This window comes from Sapajus apella, unplaced genomic scaffold, assembly GCF_009761245.1.
Source record: "Sapajus apella isolate SASKATOON/1434 unplaced genomic scaffold, GSC_monkey_1.0 scaffold37, whole genome shotgun sequence".
In the NCBI taxonomy this organism is placed as follows: domain Eukaryota; kingdom Metazoa; phylum Chordata; class Mammalia; order Primates; family Cebidae; genus Sapajus; species Sapajus apella.
Genome location: NW_022436977.1, coordinates 8,321,368 through 8,343,925, shown reverse-complemented (window position 1 = coordinate 8,343,925; position 22,558 = coordinate 8,321,368). Strand labels below are relative to the sequence as shown.

Below are 22,558 nucleotides of genomic sequence, written 5' to 3'. Positions count from 1 at the left end.
GTTTCTTTCTTCCCTTTTCTCTCTCCCCCCTCCCTCCCTCTCACTGTCTTCCTTTTCCCTTCTTTTCTCTTTTCTTCTTTTATTTTCTTTTTTCTTTTCTTTTCTTTCTTCGGTATCTCACTCTGTTGCCTAGGCTGGAGTACAGTGGTACAGTCATGACTCACTGCAGTCTCGACTTCCCGGGCTCAGGTGATTCTCTCATCTCAGCCCCCCAGGAAACTGGGAATACAGGTGTGTACACCATCCCCAACGAATTTTTTATGGAGTTGAGTTTTTGCCATGTCGCCCAGGCTGGTCTCAAACTCCCAGGCTTGAGTGATCCACCTGCCTCGGCCACTCAATGTCCTGGGATTACAGACATGAGCCGGTGCACCCAGCCTAGAAAGTCATTTCTAAAGCCTATTCAAATTGCCCAGGTCTGACTGTGTGCTTTTATTAGGATAAGATACACCATTAGCACCTTAGCAATTCTGCAGAAATTATCAATTGGGAAGCTGCTTACAGCTTTGATGCGCATCACAGGAAGCTGGTGCAAAATTAAGATGGCATATGTGATGAGATAAAGACTGGGTTAGAAAAGTGATTACAACTGGGAACTTGATAATCACTGACCTCTATAGGGATCCTGAGGTTTATCACTAATCTCACTCACACTTGGCATTTTCCTATGCTGATGCCTCATCATTCATCGCTGTGTGAGTAATTTGGCATGGAGTGAACAAGAGGAGGGCATAGAGAGTCCAGCAGCTGTGCTTGTTGGCACTAGATATTTAAATATCTTCAATGTAGCCAGCAGCGTGGTTGGCACAAATGTTAGCCAATAATGCTTAAACAAATTGTTCTGAAGAAAATAGGCAAGGGTTTATTTTAAAACCCCCTTTCTCTTTATTTAAAAAAAAATATGGTCAATTAAGATCCTTTTTTTTCTGTACATTTGAGCAGATTACTACCAAAATGAGTTCTACAATTCTAACAGTATCTTATAGACAATTTCTGAATACTTTATAAACATTAATGAAATTGTGCAGGGTCTCTGTGAGGTACATGTTATTCAGTTGATTTTCCTAAAAGAGTAAGTGGGGTCATTGGTGTTAAATGACTTGTAACTTTCCCAGTTCCCTCAATGAGAGAGAAACAAGAGCCAAGACATGAATCCAGTAATCAGAATTCCCAGGTCTCTGCTCTCATACCCTACGGCATTGCAAATTTGCCTACTTTGTAAGTTAGCATTTTGTGTTTCTTCAAATGTTTAGTATGATTCAAATCATATGAGTTTTTTTTATAGGGCTTGCCCACAAAAGGGGAGTAGCTTTTCCGTGAGCAAAAAGGTTAGGTAAATAATGAGTTTTCAAAGATACCCAAGAGGGAGAAGGATAGTCTGCTCATAAAACTTTCACCAAATTTAGATTTGTGCACAAATATTTAGATTTGCCTATGTAAGGATTTCATATTGTTTCTCTGAAAAATAAATATGGAAAATCTCACATGACATAAACATTGAAATATTTCACTTTGAACATAGTAATGTTGATCTCGTTAACTTTTTTGAAACATTCAGGAATTATTTCTAGGTTAAGCTTTTAGCTTTTAAGAAAAACCAGTTTAATACTAACTATAACACATGGAGTTTTTCTTTGTAAAAGATGCTGAATTCAAATTGATAAATGCAAATCAGCATGTCTTACAAAAATGAACAGAAATAATACTGGCTTTCATACAAATGGAGAAACTATTTTGTATTGTTACTTACTAAGTCAACAATTATTTCTTGAATAGTATTGATTCATTGAAACTAATAAACTTTATTTGGCTGGAAATTTTTAGGTATTTACTAGGCTGCTGCAGAAATAAATGCTAAGCAGGCTTTGTATTCCATAATATCGTTATCTCTGGCTGTTTCCTCATCAGTACAGTATTTTCTGTTGATAACAGTGCACACACCATGAGAGTACTGTAAAGTTGCTTTGGTCTAATTTTGCATGTTGAAAGAAGAATGAAACTGCACAACATTCTCCCAAGTGTGGATTGTGGCTACTCTGGTCTCAGGTTGCTAATAAAGACATACCTGGGACTAGGAAATTTATAAAGGAAAGAGATTTACTTGACTCGCAGTTCAGCATGGCTGGAGAGACCCAGGAAACTTAGAATCATGGTGGAAGGGGAAGCAAACACATTCTTCACATGGTGGCAGCATGGAAAATTGCAGAGCAAAGGGGGAAAAGGTCCCTTATAAAACCATCAGATCTCATGATAACTTACCATCATGAGAACAGCATGGAAGTAACCACCCCCATGGTTCAGTTACTTCCCACCAGGTCCCTCCCACGACATGTGAGGATTATGGGAACTACAGCTCAAGAAGAGATTTGGGTGGGTACACAAACCATATCAGGCTCTATCTAACATTTATGGTATTTTTAATAAATACATATTATCAAATACTTAATTTATCTTCCTAAAAAGAGCTAAATAACAGGCATAGCAGTACTTCTAAAACTTCGTCATCCGTTAGGCTATAAGCTTTTTCATTGTTTGGCACCTATCAAGGGCAGAGCTTGTAGGGGCTTTTTGTTTGTTTGTTTTTTTGAAAAAGGCAAGGTCTCTCTCTCCTAAGCTGGAATGCAGTGGCATGATCATAGCTCACTGCAGCCTCAAACTCCCGGGTTAAAGCAGTCCTCCCACCTCAGTCTCCTGCGACTACAGGTATGCACCACCATGCCCAACTAAGTTTTTTTAATTACTATTATTTTTTATAAAGACCAGATGTCACTATGTTGCCCAGGCTGGTTTCAAACCTCTTAGCTCTAGTAATCCTCCCACCTAAGCCTCCCAAAGTGCTGGGATTACAGGTATGAGCCACAACACCCAGCCAGAAGCTTGTGTCTTACTCATCTCCTAACCTCTTTATCTGTGACTGACTAGCCCATAAATGTTTGATAGAGTGTATGGATCTTAGATTCTTCTGTCTAGTCAATGCTTGGATATTTGTAATTGAAATGGTGAGAAATGGGAATGTAGAACTGTGCCTGTCCACTCCCAGTTTCAATTTGACTGCTGATTGTATCCTATGTCAAAATAATAGCATTAGTTTGTATTTCTGTAAGCACTAGAGAGTTGTAACTATATTGGTGGTAGAGAGCAAGGTAACTTTTTTTTTTAAGTCCAAGAATATTTGTAAAGGTAACTAATGCCTCTAATAGTTTATGTATCTGGAGAAAATAATTTCTTGAACTTCAGTCATTTGCTGTTTCTTGAATAAATGTTTTAAATACTGTGTAAGTTAGTTATCTTGAGCAGTTTTTAGTTTAGGTCAGAAAATGCTGAATCTGGTTAATGTAAACCATGTACGTTTAGCTACTTAAAATATCTTTGCACAGAAGTTATGTGTCTGTTGACTTAATATACATATATATATTATACTTGTATATTTTCCAATAATGTGTTGCTATTCTACTAGAGTTGAGTTCCTTAACCTGGAGTATAGAGACTCCTAGGACAGAAGGAAAATTGTTGAACTTGAATGGGAAAAAATTGTCACCTTTATTTTTACCAATCTGTAAGTGAAATTTACCATGGCCTTCAATTTTGAATAAGGATAGCAGAATTGTCCAATCATTACCTATAGTTTTTGTCACCAGTAGAATAATAGATATTTTCATATCGTAATATAATTGTTGAGATATCTTAAACTATCATTTATGCTTTCAAATTATCATTATTAGGCCTGCTGCTAAATCTTATTATTTAATTTGTTAATAAATTACAGCAAATGTTTGGTCTTTAAAAGAACATCTTGAAGATTACATGTCATTGTACATTAAAATACTTACATTTTGTTTTGTACATTTAAAAACATGATTCTGAAAAGCCTGCTGAAGAGGCCCATGCACATATGCACACACCCATACCTATACACACCCATACCACCGCAACACAAGGGTCTAGTAAAAACTCTGTACTAGTCTGTCCCAGAGAATTCTTTGTAATAATTTTTCATGGGTGTTTCAGGGAAAATTACGTATATGTTACATTACTAGTAGTTCTTAAACTGTGCTCAGCTGAAGTTGACCAGTTAAAATTGTCTATATACTCCATTTGTATATATTTATGTTAAAAAGTTGGTAGAAACTGGTAATACAGTGGCCAGAGATTTTTGTTGTTTCTCAGATGCCTAAGATAAAGCAAAGAGAATGGATATGATTAATTTTAATTCATGAAAATAGTTCTTGTTAAAAGTAATTTTGAAAGAATTAAAAATGAATGCCTTCTAAGTCTTAGACTGAGTATGCATTATTATATTTCAAGGGTACTCAAACTTCTAAGTCCTTAAGAAAATAACTAGTTTCTGATAAATTAAAAGTGAAATAAAAACGTATTTATTTTTCAAAATCTTATTTAAATAGATTAAGTATCATTTTGAAAACAAGCTATCAACTTTCCATTTCAGAATAAACTTTTACTTTGTAACATCTTCAGCTTATGTTAAATCAGTTTTCATTCTCTCTGAATTCGGTGTCCTTTATGAAAGGAAAAGGAATTTTAATAAGCACAGGAAGTTAAGTTTAAAACTTAAGTGTTTTAAAATGATCAAAGGGGTAGCCTTCACATAGGTAATTAACATTGTATTTAAAAGCTGTACATTATTTAAAAACAGAACTAATATACATCTCTAACCTTGTTCCTTTTTCCACCTCAACATTTATTTTGAGTTCTTACTAGGACATGTGAGTGAAAATACAATACATTATTAACTTGTGATTGCCTAAAAATGTAGTTCACTAATAAAAAAAGCTTTGCACATGAATAGGATGTTGAAAATTGTTTATTGCTATGGTTCATAATTATTTTTTAAAAACCTTAGAAATAGACTAGTATCATTTTTGTTAAAGTATATATATCATACTGGCTAATTGATGTAAAAATCTTACAGCTCTAAATCTGACATCTCTTAACCCTTTAGATATGCAAAATAATCCTTGTAATAATAATGCTGGGCCACCATGGTAGCTTATAACTAACCTCAGCACTTTGGAAGGCTGAAGAAGGAGGATTGCTTGAGCCCAGGAGTTTGAGACCAGCTTAGGCAACGCTGAGACCCTGCCTCTACTAAAAATAAAATTTTAAAAAATTAGGCTGATGGCAATTTGCTCCTGTAGTCCCAGCTACTTGGGAGGCTGAGGTTGGAGGATTGCTTGAACCCAGGAATTGGAAGCTGCAGTGAGCTGTGATTATGTAACTGCACTGCAGCCTGTGTGACAGAGCGAGACCTTGTTTCAAAATAAATAATTAATAAATAAAACAAGTTATTACAAAATAAAACCATTAAAGGATTGTACACTTGTAATTCTGACACACACAACCTTTCCTGCATCTAATCAAAGTGGATCAGAAATCCTCTTGGACCAAGAATATGGCAGAGACTGAAGGGAAATGCCAACTTAGAATGACTGGCATAGAAGGAATTATTGAAACTCAGGGAAGGCAATTTGTTCTTTGACAGTTCCAGTTTCTAAGTAGATAGGGAATTTCATAAAACAACTTCATCCTATGCTTTGCAAAAAACAGAGGATTGTGGGGAAGGGTCTGGTGGAGAGGGCATGAGTTAGAGAGACCTTGAGAGGCCACTGCTTCGAATCCAGCATGTCAAAACACCATGCTTGGGGGCATTAGTTTCTGAGTCTCAAAAGTACCACATTTGCCAATTCACTTTACTGAACATACTGAAACTCTGGTAGATTGAATACAAATGAGTGAGCACCCTACTACTGTTAATGGTTAGTGCTGTGAGACTAACATCCATTCTCCCTCAAGAACTGGCCCATACTATTCCTGATACTTGGCCATGAAAGTTTTGAACTGCAGGTGTATTAGTTCATTCTCATGCTGCTAATAAAAACATAACCCAAGACAGGGTGATTTATAAAGGAGAGTTCAGCATGACTGGGTAGGCCTCAGGAAACTTAAAATCATGGCAGAAGGGGAAGAAAAATGTCCTTCACACGGCAGCAGCAAGGAGAAGTGCTGAGCCCCTTATAAAACCATCAGATCTCATGAGAACTCATTATCACAAGAACAGCTGCACGGGACTAACCGCCTTCATGATTCAGTTACCTCCCACCGGGTCCCTCCTACTAAACATTGGGATTAGGGGATCTACAATTCAAGGTGAGATTTGGGTGGGGACACAGCCAAATCATATCAGTGGGTATAGTCACAATGAGAATTGTTTTTTTTTTTTTTTTTTAGAGAGAGTCTCATTCTGTCACCCAGGCTGGAGTACAATGGCGCTGTCTTGGCGCCCTACAACCTCCACCTCCTGGGTTCAAGTGATTCTCTTGCCTCAGCCTCCCAAGTAGCTGGGATTACAGGCATGTGCTATCATACCTGGCTAATTTTTGTATTTTGAGTTGAGATGGGGTTTTACCTTGTTGGCCAGGCTGGTCTTGAGCTCCTAACCTCAAGTGATCCGCCTGTCTTGGCCTCCCAGAATTCTGGGATTGCAGGCATAAGCCACCGTGCCTGGCCACAAGAAGAATTCTTAATGTTGCTGGGAAAAATAAGAATTGGCATGATGACTTCTGAGAGTAGTAAGGCAATCAATATCTGTAAAGCTGAAAGTTTGCATCCCTTTATCTACCAGTTTCACTTCTTTGTGTGTATCCTGGAGGAGGAGGAGGAGGAGGGGTGTCTGTGTAGAAAACGTGCAAGGATTTGTTTCAATACTGTTCATGACAAAGAAATGTAAAAACTATCATACAATAGGAGACTATATAAACTGGTTTTATTTGTATAATGGAGCATTATATAGCAGTAAAGATGATTAAACTTGAGCTCTGATAATCAATACATAGCTCAAAAATATAATATATGAAAATGCAGGTTTCAAGATAAACACCATGTAATTCTATCTATTTAAATGTTAAATGCAGACAGTAATGTATATTGTTTGAGAGCATGAATATATATTTAAGAGTAAAAAACATAGATGGTAATCATGCACAGCAATGTTAGAATAGTGGTTACACTGAGGTGTGGTTTGAGCTATATCTATACTGTATTAATTTTTTATTTTTTGAGACAGTGCAGTGGCTCGATCCCGGCTCACTGCAACCTCCAATCTCCACCTCCTGGGTTCAAGCAATTCTCCTGTCTCAGCCTCCTGAGTAGCTGGGACTACAGGCAGGTGTGGCAGCACCTGCTAATTTTTTTTTTTTTTTTTTTTTTGAGACGGAGTTTCACTCTTGTTACTCAGGCTGGAGTGCAACGGCACGATCTCGGCTCACCGCAACCTCCGCCTCCTGGGTTCAGGCAGTTCTCCTGCCTCAACCTCCTGAGCAGCTGGGATTACAGGCACGCACCACCATGCCCAGCTAATGTTTTGTATTTTTAGTAGAGACGGGGTTTCACCATGTTGACCAGAATGGTTTCGATCTCTTGACCTCGTGATCCACCCGCCTCAGCCTCCCAAAGTGCTGGGATTACAGACGCGAGTCACTACGTCCTGCCTAGAATTTGACTCAAACTGACTGAAATGATAGCAAGTTTTCACAAATTATTGGATTGTATCCTCTTATTTCTAATTTGTTCTTTCTGTTTTTAAACTGCAGTATAATTATCATGAATAGTCTACTAGTTTAATTGATTGTCAATAAATGAGGGGTTTTATATAAAGTTAAATGTCTTTGTTTTATAGGAAAAACATCAGAGAGAGGCTCATTTTCCCTGTACAGCAGAGAAACTGGATTACCAGGCTGTCAAGTAAGTTTAATGGTTTTTAAAAAAGCAATGAGATGATTTTTAAACACATAAATAAAAGTTCTATTAATAGAGGAGATAGAAATTATCCAGTTTATTTTACCAGGAAATTTATTTCCAAAGAAATAAATACCAATTAATTTATTTAATTTGTAAGTAAATGTTGTTTTCTAGCTGTTAAACTTTTTTTTTTGCTCTCTTTTCTTAAAATTGTTTCAAGTTCCCCGGTTTACCAGGCTATCTTTATCATCAAAGATTTTCATAAGCCGCCTCCATTTTAACTGGGAACAAAGTAGCAGTTATCGTTTCTGAGAATTTTTTTTGCATATTTTCTCACAGGAAACATAATTGCTTGTACCTAAAGAATATGTGATTGATCTGCATAGCTTGAATATCCTGTAATGTCAGACTGATCATTAATATTGGAAGTATTTTGTTTTCAATCCTGCATCTAACCAATTTTTAGGCTTCACACCCTCCCTGACGTGGAATCTTTGTTTCTACTCTTTCACCTTCTCTAGCATTTTGTGCTTCTGCTAATGGGCATCTTCTCTTCCTTTTTCCTCATATCTTTAGACTAAGAATCCTGAATACACAGTTCACCTGCAGATTCCCATCAGAATCAAAGCCAAAAAGAATAGAAAGGAAAGGCAGAACATACTAAATTTGTTTTCTGCCATCTGCATGCTTTTCATGAGGGCCCACCCTAATTTCAGGCATGGGCATGTGAGCCAGTTTTAACTGTCATGCTAATAATATTAATCCATTTAATACGTATTTCATAATTTTGCCTCTAGGAGAGTTTTATGTAACATTCTGTTTTGTGATATGCCTTCCCATTATAAAATAATATATTGTAGGCTGGCCATGGTGGTTCACGGGAGACTGAGGTAGGAGGATCGCTTGAGCTCAGGAGTTTGAGACCAACCTGGGCAACAGAGTGAGACCTTGTTTCTACTCAGAATACAAAATCAGCCAGGTGTAGTGGTGCATGCCTGCAGTCTCAGCTGCTTTTGGGAGGCTGAGGCAAGAGGATCTCTTGAGCCCAGGAGTTTCAGGCTGCAGTAACCTGTGATTGCACCACTGCACTACAGCCAGGTGGACAGTGAGCCTCTGTCTCAAGAAGAGAATGGGGCCGGGGCAGGGGGGAGAGAGAAAGTAAATACATTGTAAAAATTAAGGATCATTTATTCCCATGCCCTTAATAGCAAATAGGCATGATCCGCGTAAGTGATTTGTTAAATATCATAGAGTGAGAGGTGGTAGCTGGACCAGTACTAAGATTTCTTGGCTTCAGACCAAGCAGTATTAACCTATTTTTATACAAGTAATTTTTAAAAGTTTTAATGGTGCTAATAATGATTGTTTTATTTTCCATTTATGGTTAGCTTTATTTTATTCTAGTCATTTAAAATATACATTAGCATCATGTCATAGCCAGTGTTCGGCTTTACCAGCTCTTACTAGCTCACAAGAGCCAAATCTGTTAAATTTTTAGGAATTTAGCAAGCACGGTTGATATTACACTGGCATCTTAAAATTGGCTGTCATGAGCTGGGCACTGTGGTGCATGCCTGTGGTCCCAGCTACTTGGAAAGCCAAGGCAGAAGGATCACCTAAGCCCAGGAGTACAAGTCCAGCCTGGGCAATGTAGCAAGACTGCATCTCTTAAAAAAAAAAAATAGAAACAAACAAAATGGCTGTCAAAGAAGTATTTATACTGTGAAAATCCAAAAATGTTACGAATCAGGGCTTTAATTTTTTAAACAGTTGTTAAACATTTACCAGCATACTGTTCATGCCTAGTTACAAATTGTAGAGAACCAAAGAGTGTAAGTGGTTATTAGATCACAGTAAAAAACAGAAAAGCAATTGACCTTCTAGCCTCTATTAAGGTACTTTTCTTACCCTTTTCAAAGGTAACAGTGCTTTAAGGCCAACTAAGATATACCATTTATTCTGTATAGTTTTAGCAATATCCATTGATGAAAACTGAAATATCCTGTTTTTGGTCCATGTGAAATGTGAATGGATGATTGTATTATGGGTGATTGTAATTTTCAATTCATAGTTGATATCAGAACTCTTTCTTTTTTATAATACAAGTTACTGTTTGAATTTCATAGTCTGAATTTTAGTTCTTTAATGACTTGGACTGGAGGCTCTGGTTCTAATTTTTGATCTCGGCTATATTACTCATTGTAAGAGTTCAGCAGGTCACCTAACCATCACTCTCCTGAATCTCTTCAGAGTAAAACAAAATTTTAAAAACTACGTTATGGCTGGACGCAGTGGCTCACGCCTATAATCCCAGCACTTTGAGAGGCTGAGGTGGGTGGATTGCGGGAGGTTGGGAGTTCGAGACCACCCTGGCCAGCATGGTGAAACCCTGTCTCTACTAAAAATACAAAAATTAGCCAAGCCTGGTTGCAGGTGCCTGTAATCTCAGCTACGTGGGAAGCTGAGGCAGGAGAATTGCTGGAACCTAGGAGGAGGAGGTTGCAATGAGCTGAGATTATACCATTACACTCCAGCCTGGCCTGGGCAACAGAGTCAGACTCTGTCTCAAAAGAAACCAGAACAAGACACTAAGTTACATCATTTGGACAATGAATGATGGATAAAAGTAACTACAAAGAATCCTGTAGGTATAAGCTTATAAGCACTGCAAACTGCCTCTGTGACAAATCATTAAGCAGATTTGTCTGCCAACCTGCTTCGGGGCCTTAGAAGTCTTTTCATCTTCGTCTTAAATTAAATCTAAGACAGCAGCTTAGCTAGGCAGTACTGAATCACTTCATAACACCATAACAGATTTGTTTACTTATCAGATATATGAAAGTGCTAGGCTCAGTTCCTGATCATATAGTAGAAGGTCAGTAAATATCAGTTGACGGGGGTAAAACAGAGGGTACATAAGGTTTAGAGTCAAGAGGCCTAGGTTCAAGTCTTATCTCTGCACTGACTTCTTATCCGAAAGATAGGATTAGCAGTTTCTGCCTCCACCTAGTTAATAGATCTGTGAGTAATAAACTATATGGGCTTTTGAAAACATTTCAATAAATAAATACATAATTTTAAATTTCTCAATTCATGTAACTCATATAACAAAAGGTATTTGGAATCTTTAATATTATTTTTAAGAGACCTAAATGTTTCAGAGCCACTGGTCTAATGTTAACATTACTGCTAAACTTGAGAGGGGGAAACACTTTTGTAGGCTTTTTGAGACTACAGCTACATCTAATAAATCATAGCTTTTGCTTATATTAATGTTTTTATTACGTTCAGATGTTTTCACTTATATTTTTTATACCCTCTTGGCAAAGGTATTGCTGTTTAGTTAGAATCAGCAATAAGTTCTCTTAATGTAATTGTCCAGTTTTGCAAAGGTGAATCTTAATGATTTTTTACCAAGGATTAATGTACATTTGTACCAGATTCTTCTATCAAAAGACATTTATTTTAAACCTAAATGTGTAGCACTCTAATAACATTTGCTACCATTTGCTAAGGACTAACTGTGCCAATCATTGAACTAAACATAATCACATTTAATTGTTTTAGCAACTCATTTTACAGATTAGTAAACAGAGGTTCTCCTAAGGTATTATGCTTAAGGCTAGATATCTAGCAAGTGGTAAACTTAAACTCATGTTTGAGTTTTTTGACTATATGACTAAACTGCTGCATAGGAATCCCTCAGATTTCAACTCTATACTCTTACTACCTTCCTTCATTTTAATTTGTTTGAGAAAGAGACGGGGAATTAAATTTTTTTTTTTTTGAGACAAGGTTTCACTCTGTCACCCAGGCTGGAGTGCAATGGCACTCACATGACCTCCTCAGCTTAAGGGATGTAAGGTTTACAGTTAAGAGACCTACGTTCACATCCCATCTCTGCATTAATTTCTTCATCTGAAAGATAGGATAGCAGTTTCTGCTTGTACCTACATAGTAGGTCTCTGAAGGTTAAACTGTATGGGCTGGTGAAAACGTTTCCAAAAATAAATACATAATATTAAATTTCTCAATTCATGTGGCCCACATTACAAAAGGTATTTTGGGTCTTCATATACCTCCCTGAGTAGCTGGGATTACAGGTGCACATCTACCATGCCCCACTAATTTTTTATATATTTTTTTAGAGATTGGGTCTCACTATGTTGCCTAGGCTGGTCCCAAACTCCTAGGCTCAAGCAATTATCCTGCCTCATCCTGACAAAGTGCTATCATTACAGACAAGAGCTACCACTACCGGAGGGAATTTAAATTTTTAACAAATGCTCAGGTGATTCTGATTCACATGGGCTGGAGTTCATGCTTTAACAACTCCTCTGTATATGCCAAATATAAGCTTATAGGAGCTATCCTTAGAGGAAACTATATGGTTACTGTTTGATAAACAGTTTATAAACATTTTGGAGAGATCAGGAAGGCCTCTGGAAGAGAGAAGAACAAGGTTACTAGAATGTTTGATGCAAAATAACAATATTGCTATATACAAGATTTAAAGATATTCAAGTGAGAGAAAGATGTGTTTTTCTTTTTAAGAATTTTTTAAGAATTCATAGAGCCCCAGAAAGGAAGCCCAAAATTCAGCAGAGTGGAAAGATTATTCTGCAGCAAGGACAAACTATTTAAAGAAAAACATGTATTCCAACCAATATTTATTATAATAGGTCAGAGAAGGGGAAAAATTTACTTTAACTAACTGTCTGCCATTTCGTCTTACCTATTCAAAAATGACATTTAAAAAATCCAAGGAAATACAGTGACTCCAAAATTATACCCTAACACCACCTCGATACCATTTCAGAATCCCCCAAGGAACATTAACTCTGCTATTAATGTACATAAAACGCTGCTGACATACTGCAAAATTCAGGCTAATTTAATAATGCCTGATGGGCCTTACTTCATGTTAAGATGATGTAATAATATGTTGCTAAATGAGTCTCTTTATATTACATTCACAACAATCACATTAACTGATGAGCCATTAAAAGGAAACTCATGTCACAGTATTACTGGAAACACTGATAGATCATTCTGCAATTAAATTTTTTTATTGATCAAATGCGGAGCATAGAATCCAGCTTCTTTATTTACAATAGGTATATTACTTTAGAAACTATCACAGTTAAGTGAAAAATCCTTTTATAGTATAATAAAGTTTTTTATACCTCTTAAGCAAGTATTTATTCAAGTAGTTTGATAAGTTTTTCTCTAAGTGTTTATAGAAGATGGCAGGGTCTCAGTTTTTTCCAGAAAGTGTGAAGTTTCATCTGAGTTCAGATATTATACCCTTAAGAAAATGATAGCTTTAAAAACTATGCCTTAATTAACTCTTAGTTATTTGGAAATACACTTACACCATTCCCTTTTTCCTTGTTCTTTTTTCCTGTTATACCCAATCTCATTATATACAGACATTTATAATAATAAAAATAATACAAGAGTTGATATATCAGAAAGACATAACAATGAGAAATGTATATATGCCTAATAAGGCTTTAAAACAAATGAAGCAAGACAAAAACTGATAGAATTAAAGAGATAAACAAATTGGCGGCCGGGTGCGGTGGCTCAAGCCTGTAATCCCAGCACTTTGGAAGGCCGAGATGGGTGGGTCACGAGGTCAAGAGATCGAGACCATCCTGGCCAGCATGGTAAAACCCCATCTCTACTAAAAATACAAAAAAATTAGCTGGGCATGGTGGTGTGCCCCTGTAGTCCCAGCTACCTGGGAGGCTGAGGCAGGAGAATTGCTTGAACCCAGGAAGCAGAGGTTGGAGTGAGTCAAAATCCCGCCACTGCACTCCAGCTTGGTGCCTAGCAACAGAGCAAGACTCTGTCTCAAAAAAAAAAAAAAAAAAGTTGACAAGCTTAGTTGAAAATTTGAATACTTCTGTCTTAGCATTTTATAGAATAACTAGACAAAAAACTCAGTAAAGATGTAGAACAAAATTAACTATCAACAACATTGACCTAAATGATAATGTATAGAAATCTGTATACAACTGAAGAACATAAATTCCTTTCAGGGGCACACATTACACTAACAGGCTAGAATCATATTCTGGTCCGTAAAACTAGTGTCAGTCAATTGAAAAGGTTTGAAATCATACAAAGTATGTACTCTGGACACAAAAGACTTAAATAAGAAGTCTGATGAGAACTCAGAGACACAATGAGGGGAACTATAGACATTGGGGCTTCCTTGAAGGTAGAGGATGGGAGAAGGGAAAGGACCAGAAAAAATATTGAGTGCTAGGCTTACTATTTGGGTGATGAATAATCTGTACAACAAACCCCCTGACGTGAGTTTACCTATATAAAAAATCTGAGCATGTATCCCTATATCTAAAATAAAAGTTTAATAAAAAGCAAAGGTACATCAGAAGTCAATAAGACTGGGTGTGGTAACTCATGTCTGTAATCCCAGCCCTTTGGAAGGCTGATTCAGGGGGATCGCTTCAGGCCAGCCTGAGCAACATAGTTAGACTCTGTCTTTACTAAAATTAAAAAAAAAAAAAAAAAAAAAAAGAAAGAAAGTCAGCTTTGGTGGCATGAAGCTGTGGTCCCAGCTACTCTGGAGGCTGAAGTGGGAGGATTGCTTGAGCCCAAGAGTTCAAGGCTGCAGTGAGCTATGATTGTGCTGTTGCACTGCAGCCTGGGCAAGAGAACAAGACTGCCTCAAAAAACAATGTTAAGATACCTAGAAAAACACCAAATGTTCAGGAGTTAAAACAACATGTTTAAATGACCCATCATTTTAAAAAGAAACCACAGGTAATTCAGAAGTTATTTCTAACGGAAGAATAATGAAAATATGATATAACAAAATTGGTTGGTGCAGCTAAAACAGTGCCTAGAAGGAAAGTATACCTTTAAATGCTTCTATTAGAAAAGATCTATAGTGAATGACCGAGGTTCTGCCCTAAGAACTTAGCTGGAAAAACAAGCACCAAGTAAACCCAAAATAAATAGAAAAAAGGAAATACTACAAATAAGAGCAGAAATCAATGTAATAGAAAAAAACTAACAAAACCAAAATTTGGCTATTTGAAATAAATCTTAAAGTTAACTCCTAGCTAGACCAGTTAACACAAGCGGGAGGAGAAGGGAGCAAGAACACGAATTACCAGTGTCAGGAATGAAAGAGAGATTACTGCTATAAATTCATTAAAAATATAATATTATTCATAACTTACTTCAGTAGATTTGACAGATTAGATAAGTGAATTTATTGAAAAATACTTACCAAAAGGAGACAAATTGAAACAAAATCTGAAGAGGTGTATATCTATTAATGAAAGTAAAATCAAATAAAAAAACCTTCCTACAAAGAAAGCATAAGGGTCATATGGCTTCTTTCAAAATGATTAATTCTTTGAAATGCTTAGGATAAAAATAATACCAGTCTTATACAAGTTAGTTTAGAAAGTAGAGGAGGAGTGAACATTTCTCAACTCTTTTATGAGGTGAGCAACATTCCAGTAATACTCAAACAACATATGTGGTTTGTACCAGAAGTGAAAGTTTGGTTTAAGATTTGAAAATCCATGTATTTAGTCCACCACATTATAATTGAATCAAGAAGAAAAACATTATGATCATTTCCATAGATACAGACAAGATATTTGATAAAATTGAATACTCATGACACAGTCTCTCAGGAAGCTAATAGAAGGTAGTTTCCTCAATTTGATAAAAGACAAGCATGAAAAATGTCTATTGCTAACAGCATACTTAGTGATCAAAGACTAAATGCCTTCCACCTAATGTCAGCACCAAGGTAAGAATTTTTATTCTCACCATTTTGCATCTCAGCCAGTGTATGAAGACAAGAAAAAAGGGCATAATAATTGGAAAGGAGTAAGTTGAATTTGCTGATGACGTGTTTGTGTACATAGGCAATCCGAAGGAATCATCAAGAAAATTTCTAGAACTGAATAGTAATTTTAGCTATGTCACAGGATACAAAGTCAATCTAAAAATTAATTGTATTTCTGTAAACCAGCAGTGAAAATTAGAAAATTAATAAAATAATACTGTTTGTAGTAGTATCCAAAAGCATGAAACACTGAGGGAAAAATTTTACAGAAGATTGTTAAGCCTCAGCAATGAAAATTTAAAATGTCCATTGAAGGCTTGCTGTCACTTAGATGTCAGTTCTTCCTAAATTGGGTTATAGATTTCAGGGCTAGCCTGGGCAACATAGCAAGACCCTGTCTCTTTAGAGGAAGAAAACGAAAACTACAGACTCCTGCTTATCAAAAGACGTAGGTTGAAAATAAATAGGCAAGCCACAGTCTACAAGTTCAGAATTTGCAAAGCATATATTTAACAAAGAACTGATATCCAGGATGTATAAAGCATTCCAGGCTGAGGCAGGAGGATTGCTTGAGGTCAGGAGTTCAGATTGCCCGGGCAACTTTGCAAGATTCCCATCTCGATTGGGAGGCCGAGGCGGGTGGATCACGAGGTCAAGAGATCAAAACCATCCTGGTCAAAATGGTGAAACCCCGTCTCTACTAAAAAACTACAAAAAAAGGCCGGGCGCGGTGGCTCACGCTTGTAATCCCAGCACTTTGGGAGGCCGAGATGGGTGGATCACGAGGTCAAGAGATCGAGACCATCCTGGTCAACATGGTGAAACCCCGTCTCTACTAAAAATACAAAAATCAGCTGGGCATGGTGGCGCACGCCTGTAGTCCCAGCTACTCGGGAGGCTGAGGTAGGAGAATTGCTTGAACCCAGGAGGCGGAGGTTGCGGTGAGCCGAGATCGCGCCATTGCACTCCAGCCTGGGTAACAAGAGCGAAACTCCGTCTCTCTCAAAAAAAAAAAAAAAAAAACTACAAAAAAATTAGCTGGGCCTGGTGGCGTGTGCCTGTAATCCCAGCTACTCAGGAGGCTGAGGCAGGAGAATTGCCTGAACCCAGGAGGCGGAGGTTGCAGTGAGCCGAGATTGCGCCATTGCACCCCAGCCTGGGTAACAAGAGCAAAACTCCAACTCAAAAAAAAACAAAAAACAAAACAAAACAAAAAAAAACAACAACAAAGATTCCCATCTCGAACAAAAAAAATTAAAAATTAACTGTGGGTGATGGTGTGCACCTATACTCCTAGCTACTCAGGAAGCTGATGAAGTGATTGAGGGGGATAACTTGAGCCCAGGAGTTTGAGATCACAGTGAGTGATGATTATGTAACTTCACTCCAGCCTGGGTGACAGAGCCAGATCTTGTCTCTTAAAAAAAAAAAATTCCTACATCTCTGTAAAGTTACCCAAGGCTTCTATGTTTTATGTCAAGAACAAGATTGTTTCTGCTTTGTAACATGATTACACTGGCCTGCTATTTCCCCAAAAGGATTAATGAAAACTAGTTGTTTTAAATAGAAAAGTCAAATTATGCTTCAGACACTAAGAGATGCTCTTCATGTTACTTGAGTAACTAATTTCTTAGTTCTTCTCTGAATGAGTTTACTTAAGCCTGTTTTGAAACACATTTGCTCAGAATAGAATACAGTGTCAACTTTAGGAAAAGAAATAGAAGACATTAAAGTGTTCTCAATTCCATGAGCTCTCTAGTGACAAGTAAAAACCTTTCCAAATGGTGTTATGATCCATCTGAGGTTGGTGACCAGAAGTTGACACTAACCTATATGGTTGTATATGTGCTTTGACTTTTATTCTAATGCCACCCAGCAGACTAAATGTATAAGCATAGATAGCAAATGGTTGAATCAATATAGTGATTAGAATTGCAGGTCAGTTAGATAGGTTAACAATTAAGATACTACGTAATGACTAGCATGTATCAGACACTTGACCCTGTAAGCATAATTTCATTTTGTCCTTGCAGAACTCAAGTGGTAGTATTGTTGCTGCCGATGCGTCTGTTATATTTCTCCCATTTGATTAGCTGAGGAACCTGAAGCCTCAAGAAGTTGCATGATTTGCACAAGACTTCATAGCTGATAAATATTAGAATAGGAGAATTGATGTAGAGGTAAGAGAATGGTTGAAGTAATAAACCATGCGTAGTCCAGGTTTCGAAGGAAGGAAATGAAGCGATGATTAAACTTTGTTACTGGAAAAAAGGTCAAGATATTGGTTGTCATGCAGGGAAAGAATAGGTGCAGTAAGTAATAAGAGAACGATGGCAGTGTAAGAATAGGAGATTATGTCAAAGAGTTGAATTCAATATTGGACTTAAAATGTCACAAGTCAAGTGGTTTCCAGGGCTAACATCCTCCTTTACGGAGTAGACTGGTTATTTAGACATTTTTGGAGTGACAGAGGTTAAGAAGACATAAGACTAGCTCTTGGATTGATGCAGAAGCTATCCAGAGATGATTGACTCATAAGGTAGCATGTGAAAGGGATATGCACACTAGTTTACACACAGTAGGCATTGAGAAAATGTTGTTTGACTCTGAACCATGTGATCTAGGAAAGAGCATATTGGTAAGGATAACAAGCCATCAGCTGCCTGCAGAGTGATCTGGGTTATTTGGAACATAGGTAAATAAATTGTTTTGTGGGAAGAAAGTCTTATCTTGAAGTATCAGGCACTAGATACTTTTTCGCTCTTGTGGCCCAGGCTGGAGTGCAATGGCGCAATCTCAGCTCACTGCAATCTCTGCTTCCCAGGTTCAGGCGATTCTCCTGCCACAGCCTCCTGAGTAGCTAGAATTACAGGTGCCCACCACCACACCAGGCTAATTTTTTGTATATTTAGTAGAGATGGGGTTTTACCATGTTGGCCAGGTTGGTTTTGAACTCCTGACCTCATGTGACCACCTGCCTCAGCCTCCCAAAGTGCTAGGATTACAGGCATGAGCCACCGCGCCTGGCCAGTAGACACTTAATGTCCTATTTCTGTTAAAAGGCTAGAGAAAGAGAGTTGGATTATGCAGGGTTTACTTGGCAGTGAAAAGCTTCATTCATTCTTTTATTTTTATTTTTTTTTATTTTTTATTTTTATTTTTGTGAAACAGGACCCTGCTTTGTCACCCAGGGTGGAGTGCGGTGGCGTGATCACAGGTCACTGCAGCCTTGCCCTCCCAGGTTTGAGTAATTCACCTCAGCCTCCTGAGACCTCAGGCATGTGCCACCACATTTGGCTAATTATTATATTTTTAGAAAGTAGAGATGGAGTTTTGCCATGTTGCCCAGGCTGCATTCATTGTTTCTTTGTTTCTGTTCTCTCCATAAAAATTGATGGTTATACTTTTGGTGATACTTAGTGCTCTTTGGAAGTGGTTTCAGAAACTCCATTTATTCTTTTGCAAACTTATTTGAGGAGAAAAGAGCCTATAAAATAATGGGTAGAGATTTGATGCCATCTCAAAACATAGAAAAAAGAGGTGACAACATAGTGGCTATTACATGATAAGGGATTATTGTCAGTTTTGGAGGATGTAACAAGGGGTAGGAGATGGCAGAACAAATCAAGCAGGAGCAACAGAATGTTAACAGCTGTCGAAGCTGGGTGATAGGTACGTGAAGGTTAATTTTACTGTTTTCTCCTACTTTTGTGTATATGAAATTTCTAAACTAAAAAGCTTAATGTTTTGAAAATGTCCAGTGTGTAATGTTTCAGTTTATAAAGTATTGGATGCCTAACTATGCCTACTCTTAATTATACGTATGAAAATGCAAGGAATTGAGATGAGAGGGTACTTAGTTGCTACATTAAAGCTAGTATTAAAGGGAAAAAGTGGCTTCAAAGTATTAGAAGTCTTCAGAAAATATTAGGACTACATAACACTATTTCCACAAAAACAAAAGAGAAATAAAATTTCATCTCCTATTCTTCTAATGTTAGTTAGTACCTCACATAGCTGGCTTCTTTGTATTCAATAAAGAAAAGTCATAAAGGCATACTGGTAACACATAGGAAATCATTTGGTTAGCCCTTTTTAATAGGAGAGTTATAAATTCAGACATTCAGAAAAACAACTCACTTTGAGGTAGACGTGCTTAGAGTATGCTCACTGCTAACCTCATAATACTCTGCTTTCAAAAAAATCCCTATAGGGTTTTTGGAAGTTGGATTTTTTAATGGAAGCCTATACATTCCTAAAAGAAAGACATTCTTATTATATATTTGTAATTATTTGAATATTGGATATATTAAAATGACATTTAGCTTGTTCTCTTCATATTTCTTTTATTTCCAAGTCTATCTTTATTGATCTACATCCCAGATCTCTCTGCTTATCTTCTCTACAATATCTTCTCATTGGCTGATAAAAGATTTGGGAGAGATGTTGAGAAAAAAAAAAAATAGTGAAAAAAACAAAATTCAGATGGTAAAATTTCCTGTTGCTACTAATAATTAAAGAAGATTAGGAAACAAACTGCTGGATTATGACGTTTTAGCAATGTAATGTTACATGCATAGTTTATTCTCTTTTTTAAGCTGGAAAGATTGGGCTGATTGGCCAGGCGCGGTGGCTCATGCCGATAATCCCAGCACTTTGAGAGGCTGAGACGAGAGGATCACCAGCCTGGCCAACATGATGAAACCCCATCTCTACTAGAAATTTAAAAAAAAAAAATTAGCTGAGCTTGACGGCACACACCTGTAGTCTCAGCTACTCAGGAGGCTGAGGCAGGGGAATTGCTTGAACCTGTGAGACGGTGGCTACAGTGAGCCAAGATGGCGCCATTGCACTGCATCTTGAGCGACAGAGCAAGACTCCATCTCAAAAAAAAAAAATTTTTTTTAAAAAAAGATTAGGCTGATTTCATTGGCAGGATCCATTTGATGGATGAGTGTCATCATCTCCTCAAACCTGTATGACACTTTATGGACAATATTTATTAGTCTTTGATGTTGAGATTATAAGATTTGGGATTTGTAAAAGAACCAATATAGCAGTTGACTAGTGGTGCCTGGTGGTTTTTTATTGACCCAGGAAAGGATTAGAAGCATCTCAGTTTTCTTTCACTTTGTTTTTTTGTTTCCCCCGCCCCCTTCTGCCCCAAATTAATATATTGTCCAAAGTGTTAGTAATGACTTGGAACTATTCAGATTGCACAAAGCATTTAATGAAATCGTGTCTTAGACAAAACACTAGAGAGGATCATAATTAATGTCTCATTTTCTGCCAGTTGCTATTGATTACTCATTCAAGATCCCTTTGTTCTCAGAATGATAACTGTAGTTTGCATCACTATCTAATGAGATTCTCAGTATAGAATTCTTTAACAACATGCTGATAATTGCTAACATATCCCTGAATTTTCAATGTAAATGAATTTGCATCATAATACAATTATTTCACAAATGGTGATATTTTCCAAATTTGAAATGTGTTAGATTTCTTAAATCATTTGTAGAAAATTAGCAAAAGACTGACATACTATTAAAGCCCAGCATTTATTTTTTGCCCTGAGTTGCCCTCACCCTTTCATTTTGATTTGATTGTGACTTGGGTTACTCTGTCCCTGAAACTTCAAATGGACTTACAGCTAAAACTATGGTGATGTTTGGAAATTAGAACAACTGCAAATATGGTAATACTATAATAATTCTGCTCTTAGAACAATTTTGTTTCTTGATCCCTCAGTGATAAAAGAAATATGTGGTACTGTAGCATAAAGAACATATGAAATCTTAACAGTTTATATATTGTTTTAATTGTGTTTATACCTTTCTATTTCTTTAATTTCTCTCACACTCCCTCCTCAAAAAGCTAAATCTTTTGAACAGCTATTTGCCTTTATTTATTTAAAAGTGCATAGCATTTCAGGGGTGTAAGATAGACTTGAAATAGAATTCCTTAATAACACAGCAGAGGTTCCATAAATTCATATCAATATTTTAAATTTTTTGAAATATGTGACTATAACATATTAGGTACTCTTATTTTTTAAAATAAATTAATAGGTTAGTACTTCCAAATTTTAATCATAAAATGATGGTAATAATTTTTGACCTAGGGTTAATTAGGCCCTTACTTGATGTGAAGTTATGATTAGATATTACAATATGTTTAATATGGCATTTAAGCAAAGCCATTTAATGAAACCCAGTTCTCAGAAAGCAAGCCTGTTTTTTAACACTTAATTCTCCCTTTATGTTTTTTTCCTGTTGCGTTTTTTTTTTCCTTTTTTTTTTTTTTTTTTTTTTTTTTTCCTTTTTTTTGGTCTCGCTGTGTTGCCCAGACTGGCCTCAAACTCCAAGGTGTAAGCAGTCCTCCGGCCTCTTCACTACAGACGCACACCACTGTGCCCGGTTTATTTTCCCTTTGAGGATAAAGAATATCCAAATTATTGCAGTATGATTCTGAATCCTCCTAGCTTACTGAACAGCACCATTTTACATAGGATATTCTTCTGTCTTCCCATAAAATCATAGTTAGAGTACCTTCTAATATAATAAACAAGAGTTACCATTAATAAAGGATGTTGGCCAAGCCTACCTGCTACTTTATTCCTCTCTTTTACTTTTTGTTCATTACCACCACCAAGGCTTACACTCATCAAGTTCACATTTGAGAATTAGGCATATTTCTTACAGATGAACAGAGAGAGAAAACTTAAAATATATGTTTCACATAGGCTGTTGAATTTCCCTATTTTTAAAAATTGGGCATTTTGTTAACAGGCCAGAGGTTTGTCATATGTAATTCAAAACCAAACTCACTTATTGTAGGTTGGATCACTTAATCTACGCCAGTTAACTAGGCTGCATTAGGGTTTTGGGAGACAACCCTTCATTAATTTTTCTCCATGAGAAAAATTAATGAAGGGTTGTCTCTCTCTCCCTCTCTCTCTCT

General features: G+C 36.8%; 1 protein-coding gene across 8 annotated transcripts in view; it reads left to right on the top strand.

Moving 5' to 3' along the window:
- The window catches only part of TCF12 (transcription factor 12), a 370,182-nt gene that overhangs the window by 231,704 nt on the left and 115,920 nt on the right, over positions 1-22,558 (top strand). For all 8 annotated transcript variants that reach the window (XM_032297781.1, XM_032297780.1, XM_032297779.1 and 5 more), the window contains one exon: positions 7,694-7,758. In XM_032297781.1, the coding sequence (XP_032153672.1) occupies positions 7,694-7,758 (65 nt within the window). The remainder of the gene's footprint in view (positions 1-7,693; positions 7,759-22,558) is intronic.